Genomic DNA, 14,956 nt, shown 5'->3' with positions numbered 1-14,956 from the left:
GAAAGAGAATTACAGTACTCAGAAGCCTCTATCTCTTCTTCTATGTTGCTCTTCATGCTTTTAACTCTGCCCCAGGAGCCCTGAAGCTGGCTTCAGAGTGCCGCCACTATTATCCCCTAAATGCCGTAGACAAAGGGACACTGCTTACTTCACCATGTACATGTCTTTTAAGCCATTTGATACCACTTCAAATGGAAATCACTTCACATTGATATCTAGTAGTCTGAAGGCAGAAAGTCCTGGTTATTAGAGCTCTCTCACAACTAAAATGCCTATTTGGTCATGACTGTCTTGAAAAGCCCTAATGAGGTTGATATATGTTCTGATTTTTCCGAAACACTTAGGAGTTTTGCCTGTTGTCCCAGCATAATTATTAACACAACTCCTTTCATTCTCAGGAGTACTCTGGTTTGGATGATAAATTATATGATTACCGAATGTGAAGACCAAGGTAGATCTGAAATTTATGGCTTTCATGCCTTCTAGTTTAATTTCATCTTTGACTAAAAGCCCAGCTTTACAGATAACAATCTGTCATCCGTGTGGTTCAGGCAGTGTTCATTCCTTCAGATTTTTGTCACACACTGGTTACACAGTAAGAAGCACAACACGCATGGCCCCAACTCATGGAGTTTACAGTTTAGCACAGCAGACAGACATTAGGTAATTACGTACCCCAAACATCACAACTCCTCAGGAGAGGTACAAAATGCTACGACTGCCTATAAAATATAACACATGGGGAGGCAAGGTAGGACATATGGGAAGTAGAAATCCATCTGGATTGTTTTTTGGTTTTTTTTTAACATCTTTATTGGAGTATAATTGCTTTACAATGTTGTGTTAGTTTCTGCTGTATAACAAAGTGAATCAGCTATACGATACATATATCCCCATATCTCCTCCCTCTTGCATCTCCCTCCCACCCTCCTTATCCCACCCCTCTAGGTGGTCACAAAGCACCGAGCTGATCTCCCTGTGCTATGCGGCTGCTTCCCACTAGCTATCTATTTTACATTTGGTAGTGTATATATGTCCATGACACTCTCTCACTTCATCCCAGCTTACCCTTCCCCCCTCCCCGTGTCCTCAAGTCCATTCTCTACGTCTGCGTCTTTATTCCTGTCCTAGGATGCTATCTCATTTTAACCCAGCATTCGTAATGTCATGGTGTTTGCCTTCCATTCATCTGCCATGAGGAGGAGACATTTCAGTACAAAGAGGCCCTCTGAAGACAGGCACTAAGTAGTAATTGTGAGTGCGTAAAGGGCAAGGAGCAGAAACTTAGTCCTTGGTTTCTTATTCAGGTGGCAAAACCATGATAGGAGCAAAAGAGAGTGAGGGAGACAAGGACAGAAAACAATGCTATTTGGTATGGTTGTGTTCCTTGGGGGTGAAAATTGTATCAAGTTTTCTGTTTCGTTTTTCTCCTGTATTCTTCTTGGAACATGGTTCTAAGCACATGGCAAAAATGCTCAGAGCATCTTGACTTGGGATAACTGAGAAAATGAAGCTCAGAGAAAGAAGGCACAGAACTCAGATTCAAACAGAGAGAAGGGAGAAAGTTACAAGGTGGTCCCTGGTGATGTTGGCTTTTCAGTCCCTGGCTTCTGCCTGAGATCTGCAATGTCAGCACCCCAAACAGACTGTGGGTTGGCAATTTGGGGGAGGATGAGTGAGCATGAAGACCCTGAGAGGGACTCTATAGCCTACAAATATGAAAAGTTTCTCCTCAGAAAGAACTAGGCGGGGGGTGGGGGGGGGTGGGTAGCAGAAAGCCAGTATGGGAGAAAGATCGCTTGTCAACAGGATTCCCAGTTATTGACAAAAGCACCAGGTGTGTAAATTTACTTCTGAGATCATACATGATTAACTGGTCTGCTTTCCATTTATCCATTCCCTGAAGAGCACGTTTCCAATACAAATGGGCCCTTCCAAAGATAGGAAATTAAATAATAATTATGTAAGTGCCAAGGCCAAAAAGAAAAAAAAAAAAAAAAAAGGATTGGTCCACAGTGCTTGCATGGAGAATCTATAAATTATGATGCTACATCTTCAACCACAGGCCCTGTACTAGTCCTGATAAATTCTAGATAAATGTCAACTAGTGGTGGGCAAAAATTTTATCTAGACAAATTTTCAGTAAATGAGACATAATTAAACTTAAAAACTCAGCAGATTCTTCAAGGATTAGAGATGACGGTGGCAGAGTCACATGTTGGTTGTTCATTTAACAATGTATAATTAATTAATGTATATATTTCATATGTGTAATTAATGCAAGGTAGTATAGTAGACGGAGCTCTGACTTTAGGATCGGAGAGATATAGGTTTGAATCCCGGCAATGCCAATTGTCAGGGTCTCTCCTTGGCAAATCTTTGAGCCACACTTTTCTCCTCTGTATAATGGGAATACTGTAATGAAATGTGGAGTCCTCTTTGAGTTTTGAGAATTTAACAGGATAATATATGAAAGTACCTAGCAGTACCTGGCATATAGAAAGCCAGGTAAATAGTAGCTGCTTTGATAGTGATTAGGTTCAAACATCTTATAAGTCACCTAGATGATACTTTAATGCCTCCAAGTAACAAAATCTCATATTTAATACTGGTCTAACTATACCTGCTCAGCTCACTTATCACTTATTACAGAGATCAAGTGAGATATTATATAGGAAACTGCCATAAAAACTACGAACTCCTATATAAACATAAAGTATTATCCTTTTCTCTCTGTTGTCTGTTTGGGTTTATAGCTACTTGTGTTCTTTGTTTGTCTTTAACACAAATGCCCCAAGTGAAGGAGATACATTGCTTTTGCTGACTTCTGTCTGCAGCATGCCCTCACAATAGGGTAGATGACAGGCAGATGTTAGGACTCAAATTTTCTCCCCAAAGAATTTTCTTTCTACCCATTCTATTTCTTTCCCTTCATGCACTTCCTCCATTTCTCTTTTGATTAATTCATTTAATATTTATTAAGTTCCTATATGTCACCTTTTCTTCTCTTTGTCTAGGCTTAGTTACAAGCAGCACCAACACTCACTAATTCTGGTCTTGTTGTTTACTAACTGTGACCTTGGGTAGACTAAGCTCAATGTGCTCAGTTTTGTTTTGTTTTTTTAATCTGAAAAGTGGGGACAATACACCTACCTCCAGGGATGTTGTAAGAATTAGACGTCACGTTCAACAAGGACCCGTTGAATGCTTCAGGTTGTGCATTCCCTCCTGTGCATTCAGACCAAGGCTGTCCCTTTGGACTTGACTGACCTGTGAATGATGCGCTGGCTCCGCAGGTAGTCCAAGGCCATGGCCAGCTCACAGATGAAGAGCTTCACAGTGTCTTCCTGGAAGCGGACATTCTGCTGCAGGTGATAACGCAGGTCCCCGCCCAGCAGGAGGTCCACCACCATGAACATGTCTTCCTCATCTTGGAAGGAGTACCTGGAGGGGAATTAGAAATACAAGTGGGTTAAATACATTTACACACTAAAGAAGCCCAGAGGCAAAGGACACCTTACAGATCAGAGCAGAACTTTCCTAAGCTAAGGGTTCAGGCTTTGGGAGTACTGGTCTGTTACTCACTCCAGGCCCTCAGTTTCCACATGTGTAAAATGGGAATGATAAGAATATCTTCCACATTTGATCATAGTAAAGACTAAATATGATGAGTATAATATTTAATGTTACTCCTGGCATATAGTAAGAACCCATTAACTGGAGGTCTACAAAGCTATAAAGCCCAGGAGATAAAGAACACCCCATTTATTCACCTATTATTAACGATCATATCGTGAACACACTGTTGCAGGAGGTCCATAAAATATGAGTTACAAGCCCTCCTTGAAGCACCTCATGCTTATTTTTCCACACTAACAATTTCATTGCCCAGCAACATTATAACAAATCATGAACCACATTAAATGATAAGAAAAAGATATAAAAAGAGCAATAAAGAAGTAAGTGCACAGTACAGGGCAGTAATTCACTCAGTCTTTGGGATAAGGAGGGAAGGGAAATCTTCTCAGCAGAGGAGAAAACTGAGTTAAATTTTGAAGGATGGTGACAATAATAATAACTACAAAATAAAGGCAACATCTCTGGGGCAGACTCTAAAGCACTCCACAAATGTGGTGTCATTAGCCCCACAATGCTGCTCTTATGCTCCCATTTTACAAATGAGGAAATCAAGGCCCAGTGAAGCTTAAGCAATTTGCACGAGGTAAAACACCCAATAAATGGTAGAGGTGAAGGGGTCTCCAGGTCCAAAAGTAAGATTTGAGAGAGGAAAACAGCATGACTTAAGCACAGACATGGGAAAGAACACAGTGTGAGGGGGGAAAGGAAAATAGTTTGGGTTTGTTGGAATGACAGGTGTTATGGGGAAGCTTGAGCCTGGAGAGAAAGATAGAGGGCAGATCCCATGACAGGAGCTTGTTCACGAGTCTGTACATGTTGGAAAGACGGTGAAGAGGTTTAAGCAGGACGTATGATCAGACGGGGACTTCACACTTGAAGGAGCATGGGCTGGAGGGACGGGAAGAGGAAAGGAGACACAGGCCAGCAGAATTGGCCTCTGCTGTCTGCAAAGAGTCTTCTGTAAAAATGCATTCCAACTGCTATGACTTGTTTTGCTTTCCTCAAAGCACAGACATGATTTCTAGTCACAAAAAGCTCTCTGTATCAGCACTATTTTGACATGTTTCTTTTGACATCATGTCACTGAGATCGTATTTTAAAGTTTTATTTGAATCACAGAATTAAGAGTCTGCAAAGCAGTGCCCAGGATGCAAACGAATTCCTAGTGACAAATTCTTTGCTTAGGAAACAAACATAGAATATCAATGATGGGAGAACTGTACTGAGTACCTTTTCTTCTTTAGAGTGATCATTGTGCTAGAGGAGGAGAGGACTTGCGAACAAAAGAAAAAAGAGAAATTCAGTGAAGCATTAATCTGAGGCAGTAACATTCTAATGAAGACTAGGTCCTCGGTGTTTACTTGTTCAGTAAATAAAATGCTGTTTACCAGTGAGGACTGATTCACACAGAAGATGTCAGAAATTAAGCCCTTAGGGGGAACTTAGACAGAAACACGGGAAGTGCTTGTAAAAACGTGGGCAGTGCATCCTTGGTATTATCTTTTAGGAAGTGTTATTCTTCACCTGCTTGCAAGGACTGGCTGGGCATCTCTGCCATAGGTTTAATGGGCACCAGGATAGGTGCCTGGACCTGGGCTATTTGGTTCAGAATCCTCCCAGCTGCACCACTACATGTTATATCCATTGTGTTTTACAGGTCTTTCAGGAAGTAATAATGTGCTAGTTATATGTAACCCTGCCCGGGATCTATTGCACTTAGGCTGCCCTTAGCTAATATAACAAACGATGATGGCTCATGGGATGTGAGCAGTGTCTTGTCGGGATAGCTGGCAAATGAGGTGGTTGAGAACTGGGTACCAAAAGAAGGGAAAAGAGAATACTAACCATGAACGTAACTCGATGCCAATGGATACAAGCCAGGCAGACTGGGTTCGCATAGAGAGCAGTGATTGGCTGCATTCAGCTCCCCACTGGAGGCAGGCGGAGGTCCCAAACCCGGTGACAGAGAAGAGGACTCCTCTCCCATTACTCTATTTATCTCGAAGTGGGGGACAAGGGTATTATTAAATTCACCCTAAGTGAACGAACGTTTTTATTGCGACTTGGGCTCAGCGATTTTTATTCAAAGAACAAACTGATAAAGGTGCCAGTTGTGTCAAGTTAACGACAGGGTCCGGCCATGCGGGGGATTATTAGTCAGAGAAGAAGAAGCCCAGGCAAGAGGCAACACGCTTCCCTTGCCCAGTATGATTTTAAATTTATTTAATCATGGAGCCAGTTGGCTGTTCAAAATCCTTTTCCCCCCTCAGCACATCAGACCTGAAGCCCTCTATCACAGATCCTAGACTCTCAGAGGGAGAGAAGATAAGATTTTAATTTCCAGAACTATATCCAGTAAAATATGTGGGCAAAACACAGTTTGGTAATAACTAGGATATGAAGGTTCATATCATAACCTGATTTTTTTAAACCTAAAAGTGAAAGAGCTTCCCTATACCTTGGCCATTTATCCCACAGACTCAATGATGCATTTCCATTACTTTTTAAAAATGCTATATCATGGCTTGTTAGTTGACAGCTCCAAAATTAATAAATCTGGCCCCACTGCATGTGAAATGCATTGTAAAGTCTGCTCAGTAAGAGCGGAGATAAGTAACAAAGGACCACCACCCTACTCCATCATATTGCCGTAGACTATACACAGCTCCGTCTGTGTAATGTTGAACCTCTCCAATCCATTCTACACACCACGGTTATCTTTTTACAATGTGAGTTTTATGCTATCCAGCCCCATAAAACCCCTTCACCTCTTTCCATGGTCCGCAGGACCCTGTGTGGTCTGGCCCTGTTTACCTTTCCAGACTTATTTTGAAGATCTTTTCCTTCCATTACTCAGCTAGCAGTTCATGCCCCCTCCAGCTTTAGAAGACTGTGATATGGTGTGACCTTGCCTGCACGCACAATGCTCTCCACTAACTGGTTATTGACTCTTCCTCTTTCAGTCTCAGCCCAAAGGACACTTCTCACAGAGACATTTCTCACACTCCATATCAAACCTTGTCTCCCTGTTATACACAGTGCCATATTCTTGTTCGCTCAACTTATCATAATTTGAAAATATTTTCCTGCACGCTTTTGGATTAACAGCTTTCATTCCCACTCTGCCATCAGGAAGCATGCCTGCTTTTACTCATCCTTCACTCCTCGGTCCCTGTATGCTTCCTGAAATGTAGACTCCACAAACAGTTGCAGAAAAAGTAACAAATTCATGAAGGAACTGAAAAAAGGAAAGAGAAAAGCAAGATTAAAACTCAGGTTTGGGGCTTCCCTGGTGGCGCAGTGGTTGAGAATCCGCCTGCCAATGTGGGGGACACGGGTTCGAGCCCTGGTCTGGGAAGATCCCACATGCCGCCGAGCAACTAGGCCCGTGAGCCACAATTACTGAGCCTGCGCGTCTGGAGCCTGTGCTCCGCAACAAGAGAGGCCGCGATAGTGAAAGGCCCGCACACCGCGATGAAGAGTGGCCCCCACTTGCCACAACTAGGGAAAGCCCTCGCACAGAAACGAAGACCCAACACAGCCAAAAATAAATAAATAAATAAATAATTAAAAAAAAAACAAAAACAAAAACTCAGGTTTGGGTGGGTCTGATATACATTCCTTAGGTTCTATTTTTAGGAATTAGCATGGCTACCAAATCAGTCATTCACCTTCTTGAAGCTGTCTCATGCAGGCCACTTTGAAATAAATCTGAATTGGAGCACTGGAAGAGATCTGAAGTATTTTCCAATGGAGGGTTTTTCAAATTGTGGCTCATAATGCACTAATGGTTGTGAAATCAGTTTGGTTGGTCCTAACAAGCACTTTTTTGGAAGAAATAAAATAGACTGAATAAAATAAAATAAATGCTATTAACATATAAGGCCAAACATTGTTTTTGTGAATATAATGTGTGTCTCTGTGAGTATATCTACTGGGTTGTGATGAAAAATAGATTTCTTCCTGTGGGTTGAAGATTAAAAAAAAGCTTGAAAACCATGACACTAGGGCAACCTGCTGCTTATTCCAGAACTATTGTATCAAATCCTCATTCAGACTTTACCATTTCTGATGTCTGTCAGTTCTGATGTCTCCATCTAGCAAAGCATGGGAAATGCAGGACAAATATTATTAGATATTGCTTTTAAAAGCTCTCAGCTTTTGTAGAAAAAGACATTGATTCATCAAAGATGGAATCCATTTAAAAACACATTTAAGGAAAATACAAATGGAAAATGCATAGGCTTTAGGCAGGCCTGGGTTTAAATATCACATGTGAATTTGGAGCAAGTCCCTTAAAGGAAGCTGAAACTCTGAGAGGCTATTTGTACATTGGAAATGATTTTATGTACCATGTGGCAAAGAGCAAATTAGATATAATGTTTGTAAAGTAATTAGCACAAAGCATGGCTGATAGCATGGTGGTAAGGAACTTGGTCCTGGGGACAGACTGCTTGTGTTCAAATCCCAGCTCTGCCCTTTAACATCTTTAAAACTGGATGGAGCAAGTTATATAAGCCCTCAGCATGCCCATCTATAGTAGTATATACCTCATAGGGCTGTTGGGAAGATCAAGTGTAGTTAATACACATAAAGTGCTTAAAAGAGTACATGGAAGTACTTGGAAGATAGCTATTATAATTACCTTTCTTCTTCCACCCATGAGTGTAATATAACTCTGGTATTAAGCAGATTGACTTGTTTTATGCAATTGTTTCCTATTATTTTATATGAGGTAATTATATGAAGATACTGATTGATTTATAGCTGATTTACAATATTGTGTTAGTTTCAGGTGTACAGCAAAGTGATTCAGTTATACATACATATGTATATCTATATTTTTTTGATTCTTTTCCATTATAGTTTATTATAAGATATTGAATATAGGTCCCTGTGCTGTATAGTAAATCCTTGTTGTTTATCTATTTTATATATGGTAGTGGTGCATCTGTTAATTCTGTACTCACAATTTATCCCTCCCCCCCTTCCCCTTTGGTGACCATAAGTTTGTTTTCTATGTCTGTGAGTCTGTTTCTGTTTTGTAAATAAGTTCATTTGTGCTATTCTTTTAGATTCCACATATAAGTGATATTATATTTGTCTTTCTCTGACTTACTTCATTTAGTATGATAATCTCTAGGTCCATCCATGTTGCTGCAAATGGCATTATTTCATTTGTTTTTATGGCTGAGTAATATTTCATTGTGTATGTATATATATACCACAACTTCTTTATCCATTCATCTGTTGATGGACACTTAGGTTGCTTCCATGTCTTGGCTATTGTAAATAGTGCCACTATGAACATTGGGGTGCATGTATCTTGTCAAATTAGAGCTTTTGTCTTTTCTGGATATATGCCCACAAGTGGGATTGCTGGATCATATGGTAACTCTATTTTTAGTTTTTAAAGGAACATCCTTACTGTTTTCCATGGTGGCTGCACCAATTTACATTCCTACCAACAGTGTGGGAGGGTTCCCTTTTATGAATATATTTATTGTCAGTGGTATAATCAACATGATTACCATTAACTGAGCTCTTATTATGTATCAGATACCATGCTAGGTACTTTATATATATTATTGCATTTGATTGTTACTATAAACCTGTGAGGTAAGGAATATCTTTTTCTAAAAATTTTATTTATTTTTTATACAGCAGTTTCTTATTAGTTATCTATTTTATACATATTAGTGTATACATGTCAATCCCAATCTCCCAATTCATCCCACCACCACAACCCCCACCAACCCCACCCCCCACAGCTTTCCCCCCCTTGGTGTCCATGTGTTTGTTCTCTACATTTGTGTCTCTATTTCTGCCTTGCAAACCGGTTCATCTGTACCGTTTTTCTAGGTTCCATATATATGCGTTAATATATGATATTTGTTTTTCTCTTTCTGACTTACTTCACTCTGTATGACAATCTCAAGGTCCAACCACATCTCTACAAATGACCCAATTTCGTTCCTTTTTATGGCTGAGTAGTATTCCACTGTATATATATACCACATTCGTCTGTCCATGGACATTTAGGTTGTTTCCATGTCTTGGCTACTGTAAATAGTGCTACAATGAACATTGGGGTGCATATGTCTTTTTGAATTATGGTTCTCTCTGGGTATATGCCCAGTAGTGGGATTGCTGGGTCGTATGGTAGTTCTATTATTAGTTTTTAAAGGAACCTCCATACTGTTTTTCATAGTGGCTGTATCAATTTACGTTCCCACCAACTGTGCAAGAGGGTTCCCTGTTCTCCACACCCACTTCAGCATTTGTTGTTTGTAGATTTTCTGATGATGCCCATTGTAACCAGTGTGAAGTGATACCTCATTGCAGTTTTGATTTGCATTTCTCTAATAATTAGTGATGTTGAGCAGCTTTTCATGTGCCTCTTGGCCATCTGTACGTCTTCTTTGGAGAAATGTTTATTTAGGTCTTCTGCCCATTTTTTAATTGGGTTGTTTGTTTTTTTAATATTGAACTGCATGAGCTGTTTGTATATTTTGGAGATTAATCCTTTGTTGATTCGTTTGCAAATATTTTCTCACATTCTGAGGGTTGTCTTTTTGTCTTGCTAATAGTTTCCTTTGCTGTGCAAAATCTTTTAAGTTTCATTAGGTCCCATTTGTTTATTTTTGGTTTTATTTCCATTACTCTAGGAGGTGCATCAAAAAGGATCTTGCTGTGATTTATGTCAAAGGGTGTTCTGCCTATGTTTTCCTCTAAGAGTTTTATAGTGTCCGATCTTACATTTAGGTCTTCAATCCAGTTTGAGTTTATTTTTGTGTATGGTGTTAGGGAGTGTTCTAATTTCATTCTTTTACATGTAGCTGTCCAGTTTTCCCAACACCACTTATTAAAGAGACTGTCTTTTCTCCATTGTATATCCTTGCCTCCTTTGTCATAGATTAGTTGACCATAGGTGCGTGGGTTTATCTCTGGGCTTTCTATCCTGTTCAATTGATCTGTATTTCTGTTTTTGCACCAGTACCATATTGTGTTGATTACTGTAGCTTTGTAGTGTAGTCTGAAGTCAGGGAGTCTGATTCCTCCAGCTCCGTTTTTCTTTCTCAATATTGCTTTAGCTATTTGGGGTCTTTTGTGTCTCCATAGAAATTTTAAGATTTTTTGTTCTAGTTCTGTAAAAAATGCCATTGGTAATTTGATAGGGATTGCATTGAATCTGTAGATTGCTTTGGGTAGTATAGTCATTTTCACACTCATTTTCAGTCTGCATGTGTCCCTAGGTCTGAAGTAGGTCTCTTGTAGACAGCATATATATGGGTCTTGTTTTTGTATCCATTCAGTGAACCTGTGTCCTTTGGTTGGAGCTTTTAATCCATTCACATTTAAGGTAATTATTGATATGTATGTTCCTATTACCATTTTCTTAATTGTTTTGGGTTTGTTTTCATAGTTCCTTTTCTTCTCTTGTGTTTCCCACTTAGAGTAATTCCTTTAGCATTTGTTGTAGAGCTGGTTTGGTGGTGCTGAATTCTCTTAGCTTTTGCTTGTCTGTAAAGCTTTTGATTTCTCTGTTGAATCTGAATGAGACCCTTGCCGGGTAGAGTAATCTTGGTTGTAGGTTCTTCCCTTTCATCACTTTAAGTGTATCAAGCCACTCCCTTCTGGCTTGTAGTGTTTCTTCTGAGAAATCAGCTGTTAACCTTATGGGAATTCCCTTGTATGTCATTTGTCATTTTTCCCTTGTTGCTTTTAATAATTTTTCTTTGTCTTTAATTTTTGTCAATTTGATTACTATGTGGTGCGGCATGTTTCTCCTCGGGTTTATCCTGTCTTGGACTCTCTGCACTTCCTGGACTTGGGTGGCTATTTCCTTTCCCATGTTAGGGAGGTTTTTGACTATAATCTCTTCAAATATTTTCTCAGGTCCTCTCTCTCTCTCTTCTCCTTCTGGGACCCCTATAATGCGAATGTTTGTGCATTTAATGTTGTCCCAGAGGTCTCTTAGGCTGTCTTCATTTCTTTTCATTCTTTTTTCTTTATTCTGTTCTGTGGCAGTGAATTCCACCATTCTGACTTCCAGGTCACTTATCCATTCTTCTGCCTCAGTTATTCTGCTATTAATTCCTTCTAGTGTATTTTTCATTTCAGTTATTGTATTGTTCATCTCTGTTTGTTTGTTCTTTAATTCTTCTAGGTCTTTGTTAAACATTTCTTGCATCTTCTCGATCTTTGCCTCCATTCTTTTTCTGAGGTCCTGGATCATCCTCACTATCATTATTCTGAATTCTTTTTCCAGAAGGTTGCCTATCTCCACTTCATTTAGTTGTTTTTCTGGGGTTATATCTTGTTCCTTCATCTGGTACATAGTCCTCTTTCATGTTATCTATCTTTCTGTGAATGTGGTTTTCGTTCCACAGGCTGCAGGATTGTAGTTCTTCTTGTTTCTGCTCTCTGCCCTCTGATGGATGAGGCTACCTAAGAGGCTTGTGCAAGCTTCCTGATGGGAGAGACTGGTGGTGGGTAGAGCCGGGTGTTGCTCTGGTGGGCAGAGCTCAGTAAAACTTTAATATGCTTGTCTGCTGATGGGTGGGACTGAGTTCCCTCCCTTTTGGTTGTTTGGCCTGAGGCGACCCAGCACTGAAGCCTACAGGCTGTTTGGTGGGGCTAATGGTGAACTCTGGGAGGCTCACGCCAAGGAGTACTTCCCAGAACTTCTGCTGCCAGTGTCCTTGTCCCCATGGTGAGCCACAGCCGCCTCCCACCTCTGCAGGAGACCCTCCAACACTAGCAGGTAGGTCTGGTTCAGTCTCCTATGGGTTCACTGCTCCTTCTCCCTGGGTCCTGATGCACACACTACTTAGTGTGTGCCCTCCAAGAGTGGAGTCTTTGCTTTCCCCAGTCTTGTTGAAGTCCTACAATCAAATCCCACTAGCCTTCAAAGTCTGATTCTCTGGGAATTCCTCCTCCCGTTGCCGGACCCCCAGGTTCGGAAGCCTGACATGGGGCTCAGAACCTTCACTCCAGTGGGTGGACTTCTGTAGTATAAGTGTTCTCCAGTTTGTGAGTCACCCACCCAGCAGTTATGGGATTTGATTTTATTGTGATTGCGCCCCCTCCTACCGTCTCATTGCAGCTTCTCCTTTGTTTTTGGACGTGGGGTATCTTTTTTGGTGAGTTCCAGTGTCTTCCTGTCGATGATTGTTCAGCAGTTAGTTGTGATTCTAGTGCTCCTCATGTTAGATTCTCTGCCATGCGTGATGTCCGCTGATTCTCTCGGTAATATCTTTATCCTCATTTTTACTAATGGTAGAAATTCAGGTTTAGTCGTCAGAAAAAATAGCAAACCAAACCCATCAACATATTTAAAAAGTTAGACACCATGACCAAGTGGGATTAATATCTGAAAATCAATGAATATAAGACATCATATTAATAGAATAATGGACAAAACATTATGATCATCTCAATAGACACTGGAAAAGCATTTGACAAAATGCAGCACTCATCTGTGATAAAAACTCTTAACAAAGTTGAAATGGAAGGGAGCTTCCTCAATTTGATAAAGGGTATCTGCAATAAAACCCAAAGGTTGAATACTTCCTCCTCTAAGATCAGAAACAAGGCAAGAATACTTCCTCTCACTTCTTTTCAGTGAAAGAAAGAAAGGGAAGGAGGGAGGGAGGGAGGGAGAGAGGAAGGCAGGGAGGAAGGAAGGAAGGAAGAATGGCATATTGGAAAGGAAGAAATGAAACTTCCTTTAATTACAGACAACATGATTCTGCATATAGAAAAATCATAAGGGAACTACAAAATACTATTAGAACTAATAATCAAGGTAGCAAGGTTTCAGGATACAAGATCAATATACAGAAACCAACTGTATTTTTCTATATAAGCAATGAACAAAATGGAAATAAAATTAAGAATACAATTGTGTTCAGAAAAGTTCAAAAACAATAAAATGCTTAGGAATATTAAAATTTAGCAAAGAAGAGCAAGACATACACAAAAAAATCACAAAACTCTGCTCAGGGAAATTAAAGATCTAAATAACTGGAGAAACAGTCCATGTTCATAAATTGAAAGACTCAAATATTGTTAAGATGTCAATTATGCCCCAAAATATCTATAGAGTCAGTGCAATTCCTATCGAATTCCCAGCAGGCTTTTTGTTTTTGTATGAATTGACATGCATCTCTTAAATTTATAAGGAAATGCAAAACACCTAGAATAGCCAAAATGATGTTGAAGAAGAAAAAAATCAGAGGACTTTCACTTCCCAATTTCTAAATGTACTATAAAGCTGTAGTTATCAACGTAGTGTGGTACTGGCATAATGTATAGGTATAGGTCAATGGAACAGAACTAAGAGTTCAGAAATATATCTTTATATTTATAGTCAATTGATTTTTGACTAAGATGCCAGGAAAAGATAATCGGTTTAACAAATGGTGCTGGGTCAATTAGATATTCTCATCCAAAAATGATGAACTTAGACCTGCACACCATACATAAAAATAACTTAAATGGATCATAGATGTAAGTGCAAAAACAACAAAACTTTTAGAGTAAAACACAGGATAAAATCTTTGAGACCTTGGATTAGGCAAAACTTTCCTAGATACAATACTAAAAGCAAGGTCTATTAAAAACTTGATAAATTAGAGTTTATCTAAATTCAAAATTGTTGCACTTCAAAAGACGTCATTAAGAAAATGACAAGGCAAGCAACAGACTAGGAGAGAATATTTGCCAAATATGTAACAGATAAAAGGAATATACCCAGAATTTACAAAGGACTACTACAATTCAATAATAATACAACCCAAGAAAAAAGTGGGCAAAGATATGAACAGATGTTTCACTAAAGAAGATACACATGAAAAGATGCCTAACATTACTAGGCATTAGAGAAATGGAAACTAAAACCACAAATGCCATGCTCATCTGAATGGCTGTAATAAATAAAATAGACAATAAGAAATGTCAGCTCTAGGATGTAGAGAAAAGGGAACCCTTAGACGTTGCATGTAAATGGTGCAGTCACTTTGGAAAACAGTTTGTGAGTCTCTCAAAAAGTTAAACATTAAATTACCATATCACCCAGCAGTTCCACTCTTAGGTATCTATCCAAGAGAAGTAAAATCACATTTCTACGCAAAGACTTGTATACAAGTGTTCATTGCAGCATTATTCATTATTGCCCAAAACTGGAGACAAGCTACATGTCTATCAACTGGTGAAGGAACAGACAAAATGTGGTACATCCATATAGTGACATACTATTCAGCTCTAAAAAGGAATGAATTAATAGCACAGACTACATAATGGATGAACCCCA

The 14,956-nt window shown here is 39.5% G+C and overlaps 1 protein-coding gene across 2 annotated transcripts in view; it reads right to left on the bottom strand.

Annotated features, from left to right (window-relative positions):
• STK32A (serine/threonine kinase 32A) overlaps positions 1–14,956 on the bottom strand; it is a 123,119-nt gene that overhangs the window by 49,204 nt on the left and 58,959 nt on the right. For both annotated transcript variants that reach the window (XM_007194188.2, XM_007194189.2), the window contains exon 5: positions 3,271–3,444. In XM_007194188.2, coding sequence (XP_007194250.2) covers positions 3,271–3,444 — 174 coding nt within the window. The remainder of the gene's footprint in view (positions 1–3,270; positions 3,445–14,956) is intronic.

This window comes from Balaenoptera acutorostrata, chromosome 2, assembly GCF_949987535.1.
Source record: "Balaenoptera acutorostrata chromosome 2, mBalAcu1.1, whole genome shotgun sequence".
Taxonomy (NCBI): Eukaryota; Metazoa; Chordata; class Mammalia; order Artiodactyla; family Balaenopteridae; genus Balaenoptera; species Balaenoptera acutorostrata.
Note: the sequence above shows the minus strand (reverse complement) of the source record. Positions and strands in the feature narration are given on the sequence as shown.